The sequence below is a fragment of the Hemitrygon akajei genome, chromosome 13 (genome assembly GCF_048418815.1).
Source record: "Hemitrygon akajei chromosome 13, sHemAka1.3, whole genome shotgun sequence".
NCBI classification, from domain to species: Eukaryota; Metazoa; Chordata; class Chondrichthyes; order Myliobatiformes; family Dasyatidae; genus Hemitrygon; species Hemitrygon akajei.
In genome coordinates this window covers 54719014-54742471 of record NC_133136.1, presented here as the reverse complement: position 1 = coordinate 54742471, position 23458 = coordinate 54719014, and the positions used below count along the sequence as shown (strand labels likewise).

General features: G+C 41.7%; 1 protein-coding gene across 1 annotated transcript in view; it reads right to left on the bottom strand.

Annotated features, from left to right (window-relative positions):
• nmu (neuromedin U) overlaps positions 1–22904 on the bottom strand; it is a 58002-nt gene extending 35098 nt beyond the window's left edge. The window contains exons 1-2 of the mRNA XM_073064637.1: positions 22829–22904; positions 17361–17453 (exon numbers count right to left, since the gene is read on the bottom strand). Coding sequence (XP_072920738.1) covers positions 17361–17403 — 43 coding nt within the window. The 5' untranslated portion in view covers positions 17404–17453; positions 22829–22904. The remainder of the gene's footprint in view (positions 1–17360; positions 17454–22828) is intronic.
• Positions 22905–23458: the final 554 nt, after the last annotated feature.

The window sequence follows — 23458 nt, the reverse complement described above, 5'->3', positions numbered from 1 at the left end:
GCCTCGTAGAACATCCTCAGCATCGTCCGGCAGATGTTAAAGGACCTCAGTCTCCTCAGGAAATAGAGACAGCTCTGACCCTTCTTGTAGACAGCCTCAGTGTTCTTTGACCAGTCCAGTTTATTGTCAATTCGTATCCCCAGGTATTTGTAATCCTCCACCACTGTTTGCCCATGTATCCCAACTCTCTTCTTTCTATTAGTTAACCAATCCTCTATCCATGCTAATACATCACTCCCAACTCTATGCATCCTTATAGATAAAGTCTTTTATGCTGCATCCAAGTAAATCACTTCCATCTGTTCCCCTCTATCCACTGCACTCCTTATGTCCTCAAATAACTAAAGTAAGTTTGTCAAACAGGACCTGCCTTTGCTGAATCCATACTGATGGATCCATTTCTTTCCAGATCTTCTTATCGTGTCCACAGACAGTCCATACCTGGCCCAGCCAGAACTAGACACATTTTTGCGCCTTGTTGTTGAATTTGGCAAGATCGACAACAATACAGGGTTCCTCTAGCGATGGCCATCACAGGAGATGTTGCATAGTTTGTGGCTCAGTTCCACATTCACAAGTTGTCGAGCTGGTTGCATATCCCCATGTGCTTAGTGACACCTTTGAACGACCTACACCAGTCCTGAGTCTGTTAAGGCATTTCCTGGTTGCCCAGCTGCCATTAGCTCCTGGGGGAAGGCTTTCATCCAGTGGAATTTCCACCGTTGGGGGTTGTTTGAGACTGGCGAGCTGGTCTTTCCACAAGGCGATGTGGGCTTCAGATGGGGTTGATTGTAATGGAACAACACTGTTCATGAAGCTCTTCCTTGACTTTAGGCGGCTGGGTGTGGGTGTATGACCACGTAGAGAGTACCTCTCATCTGATGTTTGACGGAGTCGTTCTTTCTTGCTGGCTACCGTTCTTCTTATATCAGGGGTAGCAATACGCACCAGGATATATAAGCTGTTGGTGTTTGTTGGTTTTAAACAACCTGTGATAAGTCGGCAGCTTGAATTCAGAACGGCATCCATCTCCTTAGCATGAGTAGATCTTTCCCATGTAGGACAGGCGTATTCAGCAGTGGAATAACAAAGAGCAAGCGCACTGGCTCGCAATGTTTTCCAGCTTGATCCCCATTTTGTGTTAGTGAGCTTATTCAGGATGTTGTTTCGTGTGCTCACTTTGCCTTTGTCTTACTGATGTGGTTCTTGAAAGTGAGGCATCCGTCAAGGGTGACTCCTAAGTAGATAGGGTGCTCGCAATGCGTCAGTGTGGCTCCACACCAGGTCACTTTAAGCTGCCATTTGGCTTCACGGTTCCTGAGGTGGAATGCACAAACTTGTGTCTTTGATGGGTTTGCATGGAGGTGGTTTTCTTCATAGTAGGATGTTAGTCCCTCCGAGACCTCAGAAAGCATTTTCTCCATGGTGATAAAATCAGTGCTTTGGGCAGTGATGCATAAGTCATCAGCATATATAAAACGCCGTGTGACATCATCTATAGGTTGGTCATTCGTGTAGATGTTGTACAGCAGCGGTACAAGCACACTTCCCCAAGGAAGGCCATTCTTCTTCTACCTAGTTCAACACAGAACCGGTGATTCTGAAGCATGCTTTCTAACAGCTCTGTTCAGTGAATATCTTTTGTCATCTCCAGGATCTTGCTGAGGGGATGTCTGTAGTTCACTGTATCATAAGCTGCTGACAAGTCTACAAAAACAGCACCTGTTACCATCTCTTGCTCAAAACTATCTTCGATGTATTGTGTAAGGTGGAGCAGCTGGCTTGTTGTTGATTTGCCGGGGTGGAAACCTGCTTACTCTGGGATGATCTTCTCATCTAGAGCTGGTGCTATCCTATTGAGTATCAGGCATTCAAACAGCTTATTGATGTGGCAAAGCAGTGAGATTCGCCAAAAACTCTTAGGATCTGAGGGATCTTTTCCAGGCTTTAATAGTGCTATTACATGTGACTTCTGCCAAATATTAGGTAGCTTGTGTGTTGCCAGACAGCGGTTGGACAATTGTAGGAGCCATTTCTTTGCTTGCTGTCCAGAATGCTTTATCTGCTCCGATGCTATGTTGTCAAGACCAATTGCTTTCCAGAAGCCTCATATTATTTCTTTAATGATAGCTTCAAGCATTTTCCCAACTACAGATATTAAATGAACTGACCTATAGTTACCTGCCTTTTGCCTTCATCCTTTTTTGAACAGTGTATGACATTTGCTATCTTCCAATCTGCCAGGACTTGCAAGGAGTCCAGAGAATTTTGGTAACTTATCACCAACGCCTCTACGATAACTTCTGCCATTTCTTTCTGTACCCCGGGATGCATTCCATCAGGACCAGGGAACTTATCTATCTTCAGACCCACAAGTTTGCTCAGCATTACCTCTTTCATGATAGCTATCGTATCGAGGTCCTCACCTCCCATCACATCCATAACATCTCTCCTTGGCATGTTAGACATGTCCTACACCATGAAAGCCAACTCAAAATAGTCATGCAAAGCCTTGGCCATTTCCTCTTTACCCAATATCTATACCCCCTTCTCCTCCTCCAAGGGACCTACATTCACTTTAGCCACTCTTTAGTTTTATATAATAAAAACTTTTACTCTCTGTTTTTATATTTTGTGCTAGTTTATTTTCAGAATCTATCTTTCCTTTCTTTATTGTTTGCTTCATGGTCCTTTGCTACTTTTTAATGTTTTCCCTATCTTCCAGTTTCCCACTACCCTTGGCAACTTTGTACACACAAGCTTTTGGTTTGATGCTTTCTTGATGTCATGATCGGGTCCGTTGACTACTCATTTCAGTTAACTTCCTTTTCCCCGTGTTCCACTGGGCTCCTTGGTTAGGGCACCTGATCCTCATTCGAACCGGCAGCTCAAAGACTCCGGCTTACATCTACTCGCTGCTGGTTTGTCACATCAGCAGTGTGGCTATGCTCATTCCGAACCAATGTTCCTGGGTCGAGTCGAGAGCCTGACATCCGTTGTGCTGGGTCGAGTCGCGAGCCTGACATCCGCTGTGCTGGGTCGAGTCGCGAGCCTGACATCCGCTGTTCCTGGGTGGAGTGGAGAGCTGCCGTCTGCTGTTCCTGGGTCGAGTCAAGAGCCTGTCAGCCGCTGTTCCTGGGTCGAGTCAAGAGCTGCCGTCTGCTGTTCCTGGGTCGAGTCAAGAGCCTGTCAGCCGCTGTTCCTGGGTCGAGTCAAGAGCCTGTCAGCCGCTGTTCCTGGGTCGAGTCAAGAGCTGCTGTCCAGCTGAGTTTTGCCGTCTGTTTGCTGCTTTCTGTGCTACCCAGAGTCGAGATACAAATGGACTGTCGTTGTCTGTTTTTGTCATATTGTGTCCAGCTGAATATCACAGGTTGTTTGCCAATGCTCCGAGCCGCAATACATATTGTCTGTCGTTGTTTGTTTTTGTCATCTCATTCCCAGCTGAGTAGGTCCGGCCGTTTGCCATTGCTCCGAGTTGGGAATTCTGTCTCTTCGTGTCTAGCTGTGGATTGCTGGCCGTTTGGCGCTCCTCCGAGCAAGATACTAATGATCTGTCTTTGTTTGGTGTTGTCGTCTCTGGGTTCCAGTCAAGTCCAGGTCCAGGCTCCATGTTCGAGTCAAGTTCGATGTCCAAGTCAAGTCCGAGTCCCGGCTCGGAGTCCAAGTCAAGTTCCAAGTTCCAAGTCCAAGTCAAGTTCCAAGTTCCGAGTCCTAGTCATGTCCAAATCTGTGTCCGTGTCAAGTCTCCATGTCTGTGTCCTGCACTTGGGTCCATCTCCAGTCACCTCCATGTAATACTTTTATTTCCTTAGTTATCCAAGACTAGCTTTCCCCGCCCTTACTGTTCTTGCTTTTAACTGGAATATACATTTGTTGAGCACCATGAAAAATCTCGTTGAAAGTCTTCCACTGTTCCTCAACCATCCCACCACATAGCCTGTGTTCCCATTCTACAGTAGCCAAATCCTCCCACTGAAATCTCCATTGTTTAGGCATAATACGCTGGGTTTAGATCAAACTATTGCAGCCTCCATTTGTATAAGAAACTCAATCATACTGTGATCACTCTTTCCAAGAGGATCCCTAACTACAAGATCATTAATTTTACCTGAGTCATCGCGCAGGACCAGATCTAAGATAGCACATTCCCTTGCTGTTCAAGAAAGCTATCAAAGATGCATTTGATGAAGTCCTCCTCAAGACTGACTCAACCAACCTGATTCACCCTATCTAATGTGCATGTTAAAGCCCCCCTGACTACTGCTGTTCCATTCTTACATGCCTCGGCTATTTCTCTGTTTATTGCCTGTGCCACTGTAATGTTATTATTCGGTGGCTGATAGACAACTCTCAGTAGTAAAATTTTTCCCTTTACCCAGATAGATTCAACATTCTGCTCCTTAGATCTTACATCGTCTCTCACTATCACCCTGATTTCATCTTTAATTAAGAGTGCTATTTCCTCCCTGTCCTTCTGTAGTATTTAATTCCCAATTCTCTCCAGCCTACAACCATGTTTCTTCACTACCTATTTGTTTCTGCTTTTTAATTTAATCCCTACCTGCTCAAATTCCCTTCAGCAGAACCTCTTTCCTCATTCTACCTATGTTGTTGGTATCCACATGGACCACAACAGCTGGATATTTCCCCTCCCATTGCAAATTCTTCTGCAGTTCAGATAAGATGTCCCAAACTCAGGCACTAGGCAGACAACACAGATTTTGGGACGCTATATCCTCATTACAGAGAACTCTGTCTATTCCACTGACTATATTATCCTTTTCTCACCCCAGTCTCGAATGGCTCTCTGAACTATGGTGACACGTTTAGTTTGCTCATCCTTCCTACAGCCCCCACTCTCAGCGTCCAGGTAAATCTCCCCCTCCCTGATGTGCTGCAGTGTTTGAAGCTCAGATTCCAGGTCATCAGCTTTGAGCCTGAGTTCCTCGAGCAGCCAACACTTGCTACAGATGTGGTCACCAGCAACCACAATGGGGTCCACCAGCCCCCACAACATGCAGTACAGCATAGAGTCTATGTGACCTTGGCCATGGAATGATAGTTGGTGACACATGGGGTGGTTTGATTATCTCAGAACCTACAGATGCCCTGGGATTTTCATGCACAACAGTCTCTAGTGAGAACGCTGCGAGAAGCAAAAAACATCTGGTGAGTGACAGTCTGCAGGTGAAAACATCTTTTTAATGAGGGAGGTCAGAGAATGGCCAGACCGGGTCAAGTTGACAGGAAGGTGATAGTAACTCAGATAACCATCAATTACAGCAACGATGTGCTGAAGAGCATATCTGAATGCCACATCACGTTGAATCTTGAAGTGGATAGGCTACGGCAGCAGAAGACCATGAACATACAAACAAACATACACTCAGTGGCCACTTTATTTGGTACAGGAGATACAATACTGATAAAGTGGCCACTGAATGTAGGTGTGTGGACCTTTTGCCACTGATAAAGTGGCAAAAGCAAGCGAGATGAAAGTATAAAAAAACTGGAACTGATAAATAACTTAGAAGACTCATTCATCTTCAAGAGCATCACTCATGCAGTTTTTATTAAGACTGTTGAATTTTAAAAGGAAATTGCACTATTCTGATGAAAAGCTTAGAAACGTGAAAAAATTCTCCCAAATATTCTGGAGCTACAAAATGATGTGAAGAATCTTGAAAAATGTGCCATCTGTGTTATTGGTATCATTTGTCCAAAGGGATACTTTTATTTGCTTTCCAGTACACTTTGTTCTTTGCTGAGAAATTGACATTGCTTCGGCGCATTAACTTTCAATAAAAATAGCTTTCTGCTGTCAGAGTTGGCTTATCATATATTTGAAATGGCTCAATTAGTTGAATGCTAGATGGTATTCACTTAATCAACACTGACATTTCTGTTTCTAATTGGACCTTTTGAACAGTGCAAGTAGCAAGCTGAGATAGGTTTAAGGAATTTTGACCTAAGCTGAAATATCAAATAGAATGTCAGTTGGTTGTGGACAGTAACCTCGATTCGTATCAACAAGTATTCACAGAACTGATTTCAATTTCCCACACAGCTGACTAAGATACGCTTCATGAAGTAGTATGCAAGTGAAGACAGAAGTTGAAGGAATATTTTTACAGAGGAGAGTTTTTTTTTTAAATGTAAAATTGACTATCTTGAGGCACTCCGTAGGTGGAGGTTGACCACAGATGCAGCGTCCTAGCTATCTACATGATACACAAGCCAGGGAAGGATGACATGGGGAGCAAGCTGTTGTCCATGTAGCAGGCTCCCCCTTTCCACACAACTGATGAATCCAAAGGAGCAGCAGAGACCAAAACATTTTTGCACCACTGCCATCGCAGGAGTTACCAGTGAGCATTAAACTCAACTTCGGACCACCTGTGGGATTCTAGCTCTGGATATTTCCATGGGGTTTACTCCCAAAGCCTTCCAGTGAGTGAGATTAGCTGCAAGGCAGCAGAGGTTTGAGATCAGAATTTTCCTTCTCGTGGATGACCTGCTAACCCCAGCTGACGAGCCCCATTTGCCTGAAAGGACTGGATTTAAGGTGTCAGTAACCTGCCCTCGTCCTTTCTCCTGTCAGTAGAAATGGTTCTATCGGGCTTAGTAGCTAAGCTACGTGGAGGCTAGGAGCATTTAATAAGCAGAGAGAGCTTATCCCCACTACCCCCACCCACCCATTACATTATCTTGCATGTCAGTAAATTTAGTGCTGAACAATAAATATTCAAATGTCAAAAGAACTGTAGATGCTGGAAATCTGAAAGCAAAACAGATATTGATGAAGCTGATTTCAGGCAGAATCTGAACAGAAACAAAGTTGATGTTTCACTTTGAAGATTCTTCACCACAACTTCATCAGAATGTATTTATTTAATATATTTCCATATAACCATAACCATATAACAATTACAGCACGGAAACAGGCCATCTTGGCCCTTCTAGTCCGTGCTGAACGCTTACTCTCACCTGGTCCCACTGGCCCGCACTCAGCCCATAACCCTCCATTCCTTTCCTGTCCATATACCTATCCAATTTTACTTTAAATGACAATACCGAACCTGTCTCTACCACTTCTACTTGAAGCTCATTCCACACAGCTACCACTCTCTGAGTAAAAAAATTCCCCCTCATGTTACCCTTAAACTTTTGCCCCCTAACTCTCAACCCATGTTCTCTTGTTTGAATCTCCCCTACTCTCAATGGAAAAAGCCTATCCACATCAACTCTATCTATCTCCCTCATAATTTTAAATACCTCTATCAAGTCCCCCCCTCAACCTTCTACACTCCAAAGAATAAAGATCTAACTTGTTCAACCTTTCCCTGTAAAACTTAGGTGCTGAAACCCAAGTAACATTCTAGTAAATCTTCTCTGTACTCTCTCTATTTTGTTGACATCTTTCCTATAATTCGGTGACCAGAACTGTACACAATACTCCAAATTCGGCCTCATCAATGCCTTGTACAATTTTAATATTACATCCCAACTCCTATACTCAATGCTCTGATTTATAAAGGCCAGCATACCAAAAGCTTTCTTCACCACCCTATCCACATGAGATTCCACCTTCAGGGAACTATGCACCATTATTCCTAGATCACTCTGTTCTACTGCATTCTTCAATGCCCTACCATTTACCATGTTTGTCCTATTTGGATTATTCCTACCAAAATGTAGCACTTCACACTTATCAGCATTAAACTCCATCTGCCATCATTCAGCCCACTCTTCTAACTAGCCTAAATCTCTCTGCAAGCTTTGAAAACCTACTTCATTATCCACAACGCGACCTATCTTAGTATCATCTGCATACTTACTAATCCAATTTACCATCCCATCATCCAGGTCATTAATGTATATAACAAATAACATTAGAGCCAGTACAGATCCCTGAGGCACACCACTAGTCACCGGCCTCCAACCTGACAAACAGTTATCCACCACTACTCTCTGGCATCTCCCATCCAGCCACTGTTGAATCCATTTTACTACTTCAATATCAATACCTAACGATTGAACCTTCCTAACTAACCTTCTGTGTGGAACCTTGTCAAAGGCCTAACTGAAGACAATATAGACTACATCCACTACTTTACCCTAATCAACTTTCCTCGTAACCTCTTCAAAAAATTCAATAAGATTTGTTAAACATGACCTTCCACGCATAAATCCATGCTGACTGTTCCAAATCAGACCCTGACTATCCATAGAATTATATATACCATCTCTAAGAATACTTTCCATTAATTTATCCACCACTGATGTCAAACTGACAGGCCTATAATTGCTAGGTTTACTCTTAGAACCCTTTTTAAGCAATGGAACCACATGAGCAATATGCCAATCCTCCGGCACCATCCCCGTTTCTAATGACATTTGAAATATTTCTGTCAGAGCCCCTGTTATTTCTACACTAACTTCCCTCAAGGTCCTAGGGAATATCCTGTCAGGACCAGGAGATTTATCCACTTTTATATTCCTTAAAAGCGCCAGTACTTCCTGCTCTTTAATCGACATAGTTTCCATAACTTCCCTACTTGTTTCCCTTATCTTACACAATTCAGCATCCTTCTCCTTAGTGAATACCAAAGAAAAGAAATTGTTCAAAATCTCCCCCATCTCTTTTGGCTCCACACATAGCTGTCCACTCTGATTCTCTAAGGGACCAATTTTATCCCTCACTATCCTTTTGCTATTAATATAACTGTAGAAACCCTTCGGATTTATTTTCACCTTACTTGCCAAAGCAACCTCATATCTTCTTTTAGCTTTTCTAATTTCTTTCTTAAGATTCTTCTTACATTCTTTATATTCCTCGAGCACCGCATTTACTCCATGCTGCCTATATTCATTGTAGATATCTCTCTTTTTCCTAACCAAGTTTCCAATATCCCGTGAAAACCATGGCTCTCTCAAACTTTTAACCTTTCCTTTCAACCTAACAGGAACATAAAGATTCTGTACCCTCAAAATTTCACCTTTAAATGACCCCCATTTCTCTATTACATTCTTCCCATAAAACAAGTTGTCCCAATCCACTCCTTCTAAATCCTTTTGCATCTCCTCAAAGTTAGCCTTTCTCCAATCAAAATTCTCAACCCTGGGTCCAGCCCTATCCTTCTCCATAATTATATTGAAACTAATGGTATTGTGATCACTGGACCCGAAGTGCTCCCCAACACATACGTCCATCATCTGACCTATCTCATTCCCTAACAGAAGATCCAACTCAGCCCCTTCTCTAGTCGGTACCTCTATGTATTGCTGCAAAAAACTATCCTGCACACATTTTACAAACTCCAAACCATCCATCCCTTTTACAGTCTGGGCTTCCCACAATGGGACTTTTCTGGAGAGACATGTAATATATTCCTAATTTGCATTTTCAGTAAAGTAAAATGGAAATGTGGATTAATTTCAATGAAAATAATTATCCATGAAGTCATGGACCACTAACCCAATCTTAGAGTTGGGTGATAACTACCACTTATGTTTATGGCACTATTAATTCAGGAAAATACTCCCAAGATACTTTGTAGGAGTATTGTCAGATTAAACTTGATATCAGGCTACATACAGGGAAAATTAGGCAAGTCACTGAAAGTTTGATTGAAGAGGTAGGCTTAGAAGAAGAAAAAGTACTGGAGGATTATATTAGCTCAGAGAGCCTTGTGGCTCAGCACCAAAGGCCACAGCCATCATTTTAACACCTATCTGTTATTCACAGCAAGCTAAGAAAGTGTTAATCAGCTTTGAAGTTCAAAATGATTCTGAACTTTCATAATCTATTTCAGGCTCATTTGGTGCCTAGCCCAATCATCTCCCCCTCATTTGATTTAAACCAGGGAAAATAAGTAGAAAGGCAGCCAAATAACAAATCTAAATTCCATATCAAGAATAACCATCGAAACAAATAGATAGCCTATCTTTTATTTACAATGTCCTCACTATGAAATGATATGAATTCCATGTCTGAAGCTCTCAAAATAAAATTATCAAAATGAATAAATCCTAGAAAATAGTTGAATATGAACAAATTTGGCACCAGCATGAAAAAAATGACCTATCTGACATTTACCCTTCCTGCATAGTAAACTTGAAATTCACAGAATTGCCTGATGCACAACCAATTAATTGGCATTAGGGTTGTGAAAATTACTACATTGCTGTAACTGAATGAGTATTTTAAGAGGAATAAAAGAAACAGGAGGCTTTGTCTCAGTATTTTCATGGTACACTGTTACATTTCTTATCAATCAAGTATCATTGACTGTAAATGAGGTCCACTATTCCTATCTGAGAAGAAATCCAAATCCTACCTAATTCAAATTGAATCAGACTCAGAAAATATTTCGAGGCAGCTCCCTAACATTATGTTCAAAAAAAAAATCAGAAAAATGATGCAAAAATAAAGAATCTGGACATATTGAAAGATCTGCTTGTTTATGATGAGATCTAAATGAAAGAGCTCATATTCTGTTTGTAGAGAAAGTGTCACAGTCATAAAGTTTATATCAACTCCAGGATAGTTCTAATTCTAAGTGAGTTTTTAATTATCTTCCTGAGAATTGAGTAAGATATTTGATTTAAAATATAATTCTCAATAACACTATGTGTATGTCTGCTCAACATGTTCTCACAACAGGGAGTATATTCTTGAGCATTGAGCACTGAGATCATGAAAGAAAGGTGAATAAGACAATCCTAGTTTTAGTATTTATGTATTAAGTATTTATTTTGATTGTCACCTCTTAAAATACTCATTCAGGTACAGCAATGCAGTAATTTTCACATTACCAACCAAACTGATATTGCTCAAGGCAAGTAATAGTCTGATTCCATGTATTGATTGACAAAAGAAGGCCTAGAGTTTTGTTGTTAAGTTGTGCAATTATTTGTTCAATTACTTTCTTACTGAATTCTTTCAACAATATTATGTAGGTTCAGACATTACCTGGACAGAGACCAGGCAGAAAATGGTACATAAATTTACTGAGCCTTCCTTTTCTAATTGGCATGATCTTTGAAGTGAAACATCTGAAATGGGCATGAATATTCAGAAGCTCATGTGTGGTCTTTTAACAATTACTTCCAGCAGCGGCCAATAATTCCTGACTTTCTCAAATAACTCTCTGTTAATTGAAGCTGATGATACAATTAGTTATTATTACGATAATGACCACTCAAAGCATCATTTATACTGAGAGAACATCATTTAGGAAAGGAACACAGAACTTTGCCACTGGACTTCCATGTGCTACTAAATGAGGCTGAAGGCAGGGTACACAGGCTCTTGAATACTGTTGCAACAATGCCTTCTGATGCCTTTGGAGATGGAACACTAAGTTATATTACAATTGATACCATGAAAGGGCTACTGTTGGGGAAGGAGAAGGAAGGGATTGTGATAGGAACACAATAGCATATCAGCTACTGTTATTTCTTCATATCCTTGGTCACACTGGGCGCCAATGCACTTGACATCTTTTAAAAGTAAACTATTTCATAGCTCTCATAGCATATTCTATGAAGTTCTTCTGTCTCAGCTTTCCCTCTTCTGCCAGTTATTTCTAATTTATGGAATATGGGCATAACAAGATCTTAAGGCACAAACTAACGGAGATGGGAGTAGACTCTCACATGGTGGATTGGATAGTGGACTACTTGACAGATAGACCTCAGTATGTGCGGTTGGGAGACTGTAGGTCTGACACGGTGGTCAGCAGCACAGGGGCACCGCAGGGAACCGTACTCTCTCCGGTCCTGTTCACCCTGTACACATCAGACTTCCAATATAACTCGGAGTCCTGCCATGTGCAGAAGTTCGCTGATGACACGGCCATAGTGGGGTGTGTCAGGAATGGACAGGAGGAGGAGTATAGGAAACTGATACAGGACTTTGTGATATGGTGCAACTCAAACTACCTGCGTCTCAATATCACCAAGACCAAGGAGATGGTGGTGGACTTTAGGAGATCTAGGCCTCATATGGAGCCAGTGATCATTAATGGAGAATGTGTGGAGCAGGTTAAGACCTACAAGTATCTGGGAGTACAGTTAGACGAGAAGCTAGACTGGACTGCCAACACAGATGCCTTGTGCAGGAAGGCACAGAGTCGACTGTACTTCCTAAGAAGGTTGGCGTCATTCAATGTCTGTAGTGAGATGCTGAAGATGTTCTATAGGTCAGTTGTGGAGAGCGCCCTCTTCTTTGTGGTGGCGTGTTGGGGAGGAAGCATTAAGAAGAGGGACGCCTCACGTCTTAATAAGCTGGTAAGGAAGGCGGGCTCTGTCGTGGGCAAAGTACTGGAGAGTTTAACATCGGTAGCTGAGCGAAGGGCGCTGAGTAGGCTACGGTCAATTATGGATAACTCTGAACATCCTCTACATAGCACCATCCAGAGACAGAGAAGCAGTTTCAGTGACAGGTTACTATCGATGCAATGCTCCTCAGACAGGATGAAGAGGTCAATACTCCCCAATGCCATTAGGCTTTACAATTCTACCGCCAGGACTTAAGAACTTTTTAAAAGCTATTATTAATGCTTTTTGAGATAGTGATTTAGATGCATATCATATTTTTTACTGAGTTAAGTATTGTATGTAATTAGTTTTGCTACAACAAGTGTATGGGACATTCAAAAAAAAGTTGAATTTCCCCATGGGGATGAATAAAGTATCTATCTATCTATCTATCTAACTAGCACAGCTGTGACTTTGTCCTTTTCCACAAGCTTGTGATCAGTGAAAACACCTTGGCTGGTCATTGGTAGGTGTGCGGTCTGCAGTCATAGTACACCGGCGCTTCAATGAGTGAATCTAGTATCAAGTGGGCTGTTTTATCTTGGCTGGTGTTGTGCTTCGCGACAGTTGTCAAAGCAGCACTGTTCAGGCAACTGCAGAATATCCCATCCTGCTTCTGCCACGTAAGAAGTTATAGCAAGTTAAGCTTGACACTTTGCACTGTGGTTACACAGCATCTCGCACATCAATCATCTTCATGACTTCCGACAATTCACCACCCTCTCATGAAAAAGTTTTCCTCTTTCCAGTACTAAATGGACTATCTCTTATTCTGAAACTGTGATTGCTGGTCCAGGACTCCTAACTCTAAGGAATTATCTTCCCTGTATCTATCCCCACAAACCTTGTATGATTTTTTAAAAATATAGTTCAAAGAGATCTCCTCTTATTCTTCTAATCTCTAGTGAATACAGATTGGACCACTCAGTCACTTCAGGATCTCACTTTGATCTCACTTCAGGAGATCAAAGGACAGAGTACACAGCCCCCTTCCACATACAAGGAGAGGTAGTGGAAAGTGTGGAAAACCTAAAGTTCCTTGGAGTTATGTTGTCAAAACAGCTGACATGGACCACCAAGACCTCGCTGCTTGTAAAAAAGGCACAACAAAGACTCTTCTTCCTCAGAAAGCTAAAACAGGCCAAATTCCCACTAAAACTAAACACAAAGTACACTGCAGATGCTGTGGTCAAATCAAGACATACAAAAAAGCTGGATGAATTCAGCAGGTTGGGCAGCATCCGTTGAAAGAAGCAGTCAACATTTCAGGTCGAGACCCTTCATCAGGACTAAAGAAGGGACTGCTTCTTTCAACGGATGCTGCCTGACCTGCTGAGTTCATCCAGCTTTTTTGTACGTCTCCCACAAAAACTGTTGCTTAACTTCTACAGAAGTACAATTGAAACCATCCTGACCAACAGCGTCACAGTATGGTATGCCAGCTGCACAGCCGCTGAGCGACAAGACCTGCATCGTGTGGTGAAGGCGGCCTAGTGAATTGTCAGGATGGAGCTCCCAGGACTGGACACCATCTATTCCAGCAGATTCAGGAGGAGAGCAATCAGCATAACCAGAGACACTACACACCCCCGCCACTCCCTGTCTGACCCACTTCCGTCCAGCAAAAGGTTCAGGACACTAAAAGCCAGAACAAATAGACTGGGGAACAGCTTCTACCCCAGAGCTGTGGCCTCCATCACACCACTCCCACAGAGCAATGACTGAAACTGTGAGCACACACAAGGACTCAAATACTTGCACTAACAGCACTTTGTGCATTACTGTGATATTCTGGTGCTGCTGTAACTTATTTTCTGCTACTTATCTATTTAATACTGTTTATCTATTACTGTCTTGTTTTTATCTACCACTTTGTTTGATTGCCTGAGAGAAAGCCAAACAGAGTTTCATTGTATCTATGTATAATGACAATAAAGATCATTCAATTCAATTCAATTCAATATGTTCTTAGATAACAAACACACACCTGGTAAGTGTCCAATAGATCTTCTCTGTCCTCCCTTCATGGCAAGTACATACTTTTTATTAAGGAGACAAATCCTGACCACAATATTCCAACTGTAGTCTTACCTAGACCTTATATATTAGAGCAAGAATTTTAGTTCTGTTTTGAAACCATATTGTAATAAAGGCAAATATACAAATTGCTGGAGGAACTCAGAGGGTGAAGTGAATTCTGTGGAGACAAAGGAATGCCTGAAGTTTTATTTATTTTTTTAGAGCTACAGCGTGGAACAGGCCCTTCTAGCCCAACGAGCTGCACCACACAGCAGCCCACCTATCTAACCCTGGCCTAATCACAGGAAATTTACAATGAGGAATCAAACTACTAATCTGTACATCTTTGGACTGTGAGAGGAAACAGGAGCACCCAGCGGACTTACCATATGGTCACAGGGAGAATGTACAAGCTCCTTACAGACGGCATCAGAATTGAACGCTGAACTCCCACACGCCGAGCTGTAGTCACGTCTCGCTAACCGCTATTTTACTGTGTAACCCTTTCTGTGTAATGACCCTGCAATTTGACCCTAAAATGTCAACTATCGCTCTGCCCCCACAGATGCTGCTTGGCCTTTTGAGTTTCTTCAGCAATTTGTTTCTTCTGCTCCACTGTTGTCTCCTCTATCCCCAAGGGCTAATGTACCATTGGTTCTCAAGAACTCTAACGTCATCCTCTATGTTTCTGTCTAGAATAGATTTCAGAGGCAGTGTAAAACAAGCTGACATGATTAGAAAGACCATTTAGCACCATAAAGCAATAATGAGTTTGTGTGCACTGGAAGTTCAGCTTTTTTATGTGTCATGGCCCATATACTTCAGCCAGTATGTCAGGAACTGTATATAATGTGATGTAATTCCTGATATGGAACTCAGTCCAAGATTCTTCCACCCAATCTAAAAGCCATTCTGGTAAAATTTTTCAGAAGAATCACTAAGGTGGAATGCTGCTTCTCAAAATCAGCAGCAGAGGCTCATGAATTCCAATCATATATTTAGCCCGTTATGAACTGATTCTGAAACAGCTCCTGAACTGATTTCATCATCTATCCCTGGCTTCTGGCACAGGGTGAAGCAGGAAGTTTTCAAGCTTTAGAAATTTAGAAACACAGAAAACCTACAGCACAATACAGGCCCTTTGGCCCACAATGTTGTGTCGAATATGTCCCTACCTTAGAAATTACTAGGGTTACCCATAGCCCTCTATGTTACTAAGCTCCATGTACCTATCCAAAAGTCTCTTAAAAGACCCTATCGTATCCGCCTCCACCACTGTCACCGGCAGCCCATGCCATGCACTTACCACTCTCTGTGTAAAAATCTTACCCCTGACATCTCCTCTGTACCTACTCCCAAGCACTTTAAACCTGTGCCTTCTTGTGGCAGCTGTTTCAGCCCTGGGAAAAAGCCTCTGACTATCTACATGATCAATGCCTCACATCATCTTATACATCTCTATCGGGTCACCTCTCATCCTCTGTCACTCCAAGGAGAAAAGGCCGAGTTTACTCAAACTGCTTTCATAAGGCATGCTCCCCAATCCAGGCAACATCCTTGTAACTCTCCTCTGCACTCTTTCTATGGTTTCCACATCCTTCCTGTATTGAGGCTACCAGAACTGAGCACAGTACCCCAAGTGGGGTCTGACCAGAGTCCTATATAGCTGCAACAGTACCTCTCGGCTCCTAAATTCAATTCCACGATGGATGAAGGCCAATACACTGTATGCCTTCTTAACCACAGAGTCAACCTGTGCAGCTGCTTTGAGCGTCCTATGGACTCAGACCTCAAGGTCCCTCTGATCCTCCACACTGCCAAGAGTCTTACCATTAATACTATATTCTGCCATCATATTTGACCTATCAAAATGAAGCATTTGACACTTATCTGGGTTGAACTCCATCTGCCACTTCTCAGCCCAGTTTTGCATCCTATCAATGTCCCACTGTATCCTCTGACAGCTCTCCACACTATCCACAACACCCCCAACCTTTGTGTCATCAGCAAACTTGCTAACCCATCCCTCCACTTCCTCATCCAGGTCATATTGTGGGCTCTTCAGTTCTCTTCCCAGCACCTTTCCATTTCACAGTCTATGTACTTCCACTCATATAACCACCAGCTTTGAACCACCTGTTGTTAACACCTCTTCTATGGTTTTGTCCACTTCCACATTCAATGATCTCTCACAACTGCCCATACTCCATAACCTTTTAAGTGTAGCACTTTCACAAGGAGACTGTCCTTCTCATCCCTTGCTGAACCGTTACACCTAGCCTCGTTGACCTGCACTTTGCACTCTTCCATTTTAAAATGTAAAGATCAGATTTAATTTCTATCACTTTATTAAACTCTTGGTAATATTCTTAAGTTTCAGCATCACTGTTCAAATTTCTGTTCCTTTTCTTTAAACCCTTCTTTGATGATCCTGACTTAACCATTATGATCTATGTAATTGTGCAATTACTGTAAAGTCTTTGCTTTTTCAATTTATTTTACCCTTCCAGCCCTTCTCTCAATTTAGCTCCACATTTTTGTTGACCTTTCCTAATACGTCTATCCTTTTCTGGGTGTCAATTCTATGATGTACTTCGAGATACTTTTAAAAATCGCACAAAAGTGCAATTTAATTTCAAATTGAGGTTATTATACCACAATTTGAATTTTTCACTTTGTTTAAAGGAATAATGCAAATGCATTTTTTGATTATCATTGAAACAATTTTACTGCTTTATATAGACAATATAAACATCTTCTGGAGCAGAAATTAACACATACCAATTCAAAAGTATCACAATCAATTAACTTAATAAAATTACATTAAAATTTTTGATATCAGGAATGGACTATTTGCAAATAACTCCAACTAATTCTAATCAGGAAAGTTTCACTGATCAAGCCATGGGAAACCACTATCCTCATCCGCAATGCACACATAAATTTCTGACATTTGTCGTTGAAACATTGCTAATAAGTTATTCTATACACACAACAGTTATCTTATAATCACCTACCCTGGAGCTCCACGTTTAGATATACGTGTTCGAAGACGATCATTTTTCTCCTCAGGGACCCAGCTATTATATCACTGAAGTAAATTGATCCCACTTCGAGAAAAGAGATGAAATGCATTTAATTTGAAAAAATATATTTACAAAAACGTTCTATTTTGAAGAAAGTTTAAGAAAAGATATATAGAAGAAAGATCTTCTAACATATGCATGTACAAGAAATCAAGATTTTTTTAAAAGTCTATTGACTTTATCACAACTTGTGAAGTCCATGAGCAGAGGAGAAAATACACCACCGGGCACTATCCTTGCACCTGAGAACTTTCTGACAAGAATGGTCCACAAATATTGCTAAGAGATCAAATCACAGAGCAGATCAGCATATATGTCAAACTCAAGGCCCGCAGTGGAATTATCTTTGGCCCGCGAGATAATATCTAATTACTATTAAAGCTGGCCCCAGTAATCGAAGCGCCTATGGCGTATGATATGGATAATGCTGAGTTTATTCAGGTACCAGGTTTTCAGGGTTTTTAGTGTTTATTCAGCAGTCTTGCTCGGCAGTCTTCTTCATAAGAAATGGAATTTGTAAAGTGAAACACTTTGTAGTTATAGCAGAGACTGAGACACATGAGAGCAGGCTGAAAAAACGGAGGCAACGAAAGCTGCGTTTGCACGCGTCCGACTGATCCGGCCCGCATGAAGCTGCATTTTGCTCAATCCGGCCTGTGACCTAAAATGAGTTTGACACCCCTGATTTTACAGTCATAAATTTTAAGAGGATGAAACTAACAATTTTAGAAGATTGAATATTTTAACACAAGAACGTATGAACAAACAAATTCAGAACAGAAGTTTTTTCCTGTATTTAATTAGATCACATTTGATCTGCCTGTAGCCTTAACTCAGCATTCCTGTCCTACCTTTCACCCCCTTACTCACCTAGAATCTATCTACCTCTGCTGCCTTAAATATGTTCAAAGACTCTGCTTTGTTGCCTTTGAAGAAGAGTTCAAAAGCCTCATGAAAGAATTTTTTTCATATCTGTCTTAAGTAGCTGACCCCTGATTTTTGAACAGTGGCCCCTAGTTAGAATGAATGAGATTACCTCTGTAACATGTCTTATATGGATAGGAATTCCAAGCTTATTACTAAATTGAGTTAGATTCAAACGTTGACAAAACATGGAATACTTCAGTGACTCCTGCACACTGAATCATTCCTGATTTCCACCCCAGAAACTAATGTTTCTTGTCAACTACATGGCCCTCATCTGTTTTAGCTTTGTTTCTGCATGTCAGCAAGATACTTTAACATGCCAAATACTTGATGCTACAGCTGTCTACACATTCTTCCTCTCACCAATTTATCATCAGTTGTTCTTATGAAGGAAGATTTTTGAACGCTTACCCAATTTATGCAATCTGGGTAGATTTTTGCACCACCTACTGCAAGAGATCATCTTCAAAATATGTAATCACATGTACTTAATCAAAGTATCAATCAATAAACTGACTCAAGAAATAATCTGCAGATGCGGGAAATCCAAGCAACACACACAAAATGCTGAAGGAACTCATCAGGACAGGCAGCATCTATGGAAAAAAGTACAGTCGACTTTTTGGGCCAAGACCCTTTGGCAGGACTAGAGAAAAAAAAAGATGAGGAATAGATTTAAAAGGTGGGGGAGGGGAGAGAGAAGCCGGGTGATAAGAGAAACGGGAGGGGGAGGGATGAAGTAAATAGCTGGAAAGTCAATTGGTGGAAGAGATACAGGGCTGGAGAAGGTGAGTCTGATAGGTGGGATAAAAGAACATGGAAGAAAGAAAAGAGGGGAGTCACACCAAAGGGAGGTGATGAGGTGAGAGAGGGAAAAGGGAATGGGGTCTGGTGAAGGAGCAGGTAGGGGGCAAGCATCATTACTGGGAGTACAAGAAATCAATGGTCATGCCATCAGGTTGGAGGCTACCCAGACAGAATATAAGGTGTTGTTCCTCCAACGTGAGTGTGGCCTCATCACAACAGGAGAGGAGGCCATGGATGGACATATCAGAATGGGAATGGGAAATAGAATTAAAATGGGTGGCCACTGGGAGATCCCACTTCTACTGGCAGTCAGAGAGTAGGTGCTCGGTGAAACGGTCTCCCAATCTACATTGGGTCTTACCGATATACAGGAGACCACACCGGGAGCACCAGACACAGTACATGACCTCAACAGACTCAGAAATGAAGTGGTGCCTCACCTGGAAGGACTGTTTGGGGCCAAGAATGGTAGTGAGAGGGGAGGTGTAGGAGCAGGTGAGGCACTTGTTCTGTTTTCAAGGATAAGGATAAACTGACTCCCTTTCTAGGATATAGAATTCTGCTTCAATTTCCCTTTTTTTCCCTTCATTCTACTTCATTAGGAGTTTGTGGGGATTTGGCATGTCATCAGAAACCTTGACAGACTTCTATAGATGTGTGGTGGAAAGTATGTTGACTGGCTGCATTACAGAATGGTATGGGAATACCAAACTATTTCCTCAGGATCCCTTCTAAAACAGTAAAAAACCATGATAATTAGATACTGTGTTATTATGTGTGTACGTAATAAAGAACTTCAGTTTCCAGTGTACCATGAGGACAGTTCAGCGGGGACCGGTACTGATGCTGGTGCTCTTGAGGGGCTGGAGTGTCCAGAGTAAAATGTGGTTGAGCTGAAGCCATTCTGTAACATGGTGCCTGAAGTCGGTGTTAGGTTTAAATACGAAGTGTACCTGAATACTGCAAGCAACTAAGGAAGAGACGCTGCTTCCGACAGAGGGAAGCTGCTGCCAGAGAGCACATTGTGTCTTGAAGCTGTCAAGGTTCACTGGATTCACCGAGAATACGAGGTGAGAGAAGCACAAGACATTCTGTAATGGAAAACCTAAGTCCTCCCACAGTTATGCAGTTTACCAGCGATCTAGCTGACAATCGGAAAAGCTTCAAACAGCGAGTAGTGGCGAGTAGAGCCAGACTGAATGCAACCATCTTTCTACACGTAATTGGTGACGGTGCTTTGGATATCTATTACAACTCTCAAACTGATGAGACAGACTTGACATTGGACACTCTGATGAAAAAAAAATGAGTATTTTATCTCAAGTAAAAATATCACATTTGAAAGATATAAATTATTTTCCTGTGTACAGATATAAATACTTTTCTTGTGAACAGCTTTGACCAATAGTTAGCTGAGCTTCACGCAATGAGTAAGTCCTGTGAGTTTAGAGATTTGGGGGACTCACAAGTTAAAGACAGAATAGTCTATGGAATCTCAAATAATGGACTTGGGGAAAGCCTGCTCCATGAAAAGAAATTGTCACTAGAAAGGCAGTGAATATGTGCAGGGCTGCGGAGACTACACGAGCACAAGCTAAGGAGCTGCACAGAGCAGAAACAACAGTGCAGGCTGTGAAAACAGAGGGGTGGAGCACAGGGCATTTCACTAAGTTACCACAATCTGAAGGGATAGGCTCAAACAGCAAATGCAGCAAATGCAGAGGTAGACATATCCCACGGTCCTGCTTATGATAAATCCTATATTATTTGTAGGAAGAGGAGTCATTTTGGTAAGTGCAGCAAAGCTACCAAGAGAAAGGTGCACACAGTTGCTGAGGAAATGGAGGATTCTCTACAGACTGCTGGTGCTGGTAAAACAGAACGTATCATTCCATGACCATGAATGAGACAGTAGTTCCGTTCAAGCTTGACACCAGAGCCCAGGCAAATCTGTTGTCTGTGGATGAGTACAAGACTCTCAAAGTAAAGAGCAAGATGTACCCATAGAAGTTTAAAGTGACAGGCTATACTGGAGAAAATATTTCAGTGAAAGGGGCTGTACAGTGACCTTCAAGCACAAGGGACAACACCGAAAGGCAAAGCTACTGATTGTTGAAAAGCAAGTACAGACAATATTGGGTGTGACTGCATGTGAAAGGCTCAATCTGGTGGAAAGAGTATTCGTAGTAGCTTCACAGACCAAAGGTGACCAGGCAACACTCAATAAAGTGTACACAGATGTCTTTGAGGGGCTTAGATGCTTACCCAATGTAACTCGAGAAGTTTGTAAAAGCATCTGTGAGAGATCTGGAGAGGTTATGCAAGACAAGCACAAGAACTTTACCTTCCATAGACATCCATACCAGTATAACAGTCAGGATGCCAGTGCTGAACAGGGTGATCATGATGAAGAAGTCGCCAGTCTTGCTTCCACAACATGCAGCTAGGGTTCAAAATATCTCCATGATCCTTTCTGAAGTTGAAGAGAAAAAATATAAAGAAAGATGGGGAGACCATGCAATCCCCAAGGTGAGAACAACAACAACAGTTCAACACAAAGCAACAGGCAGAGTTGCTATCTTATGATAAGCAACCAACAGAAGACAGAATCTGTTGGAACTCATGCAAAGACTCACTGATCACATGAATGTAGTCCAGGGCTCCACTATGAGGCAAGTGCAGTGAATTATAGTCACACAGCAAAGACAAGAACAGAGATGAATGGATATAATTTTGGCAGAAGTATGTGAAATAATTGAACATGTAGAGGAGAGTTCTCAAAAGGACACTGGCATTAACGCAGCAAGTAAAACCAAGACATCTGTGGAAACAAGAAGAAGTTCAAAAGGAATCATTAAACTATCTCAGAGACTGACTGGGAGTGTTGTGTGAATAAAGGACTGTATTTGCTCATTACAATAAAAGTTAATGTAAATATCTTTGCTGGAAAGCATTATTATTTCTTGCAGGTTTATGGGGACAAAGTATTGTGTTTATTTTTCATTAAAGGGGGAAGATGTGTTATTACATGTGTATGTAATAAAGAACTTTAGTTTCCAGTGTGCCATGAGGACGGTTCACCCAGAACTGGAAGTGATGTTGGTGAACAGCTCACACGTGCTCCTGGTGGGCTGGAGTGTCCAGAGTAAAATGTGGTCAAGCTGAAGATATTTTATAAACCCATAAATAAAATAGTTCTAGTGTCTTTACCCACACAAGTCTGCCTTTGTTAAAGAACAAACATGACAGTTACCCTGTAGAGTTCTCGTGCAGGTGTAGAAACTCTGAACTAAACACTGGGTTAAACCAAAGTCAATGAGGCAGGATCTCAGTAAGATTAACCGTTTACTGTTCACTCTTCCACATTAATGTGTGGTGAAAACCATTGATAAAACAATACAAAATATATGCAGTATTTGTTTCTTTCTTGGCATCATATTTACATCATAAATACTTGTAAAAGTACAACAAGCTATATTACATTAAAGTACAACATACAGCCAGAACCTACCTACGCCATCAACAACTTTAAATACACTTCAACACCAACTATCCAGCAACGCTTTCAATAGCACAAGAAAATAAACTTTATCAACCATCATTACTTTTAACAGAATCAGCGTTAACATTTTTACTTCAACATATGGATTATCTTATGAACTTACAGCGTTGCTTCTATGATGTTTCTTAGTGCGTATAATGAAACTTTTCTCGTGCTGATCCTGCACACATAAACCCCCGCCTTCCCTTTTCTCCAAACCGGTATTTACCCACAAGACACGGCGAAACCGGGTGTGACGTCATCGCATGCCGCGATACAACCAGACAATGAATTTACTTTCAACAACCTTAACTTTAACTAGAAAATAATTACTAGCGAATGACTAAAGCGAAAATGTAATAAAGCTAAACAAATGCCTTAAGGGCAACACACTCCCCGCCTGACCTTCGTAAGGTCACTATGAGCATGATACGAAACTTCAGTCTCTAGATCAGTCTTTAGGTAGAAGTAGAACGACTTCTGCAACTGGTCTTTGGTAAGTTTTCACATCACCTCGGTCAGAAGTTTTCAACTCAGCCTTCCTGACATGATCATCCCTACCAGGGAATGTGGCAGTGATTCTGGCCATTGGCCAGCAGTTGCGGGCGATCTGCTTGTCCCTGAGCAGGACTAAATCTCCAACTTGAAGATTCCTGCGAGGTTAGAACCATAGAATCATAGGACATTACAGCACAGAAACAGGCCTTTTGGCCCTTCTTGGCTGTGCCGAACCATTTTTCTGCTTAGTCCCACC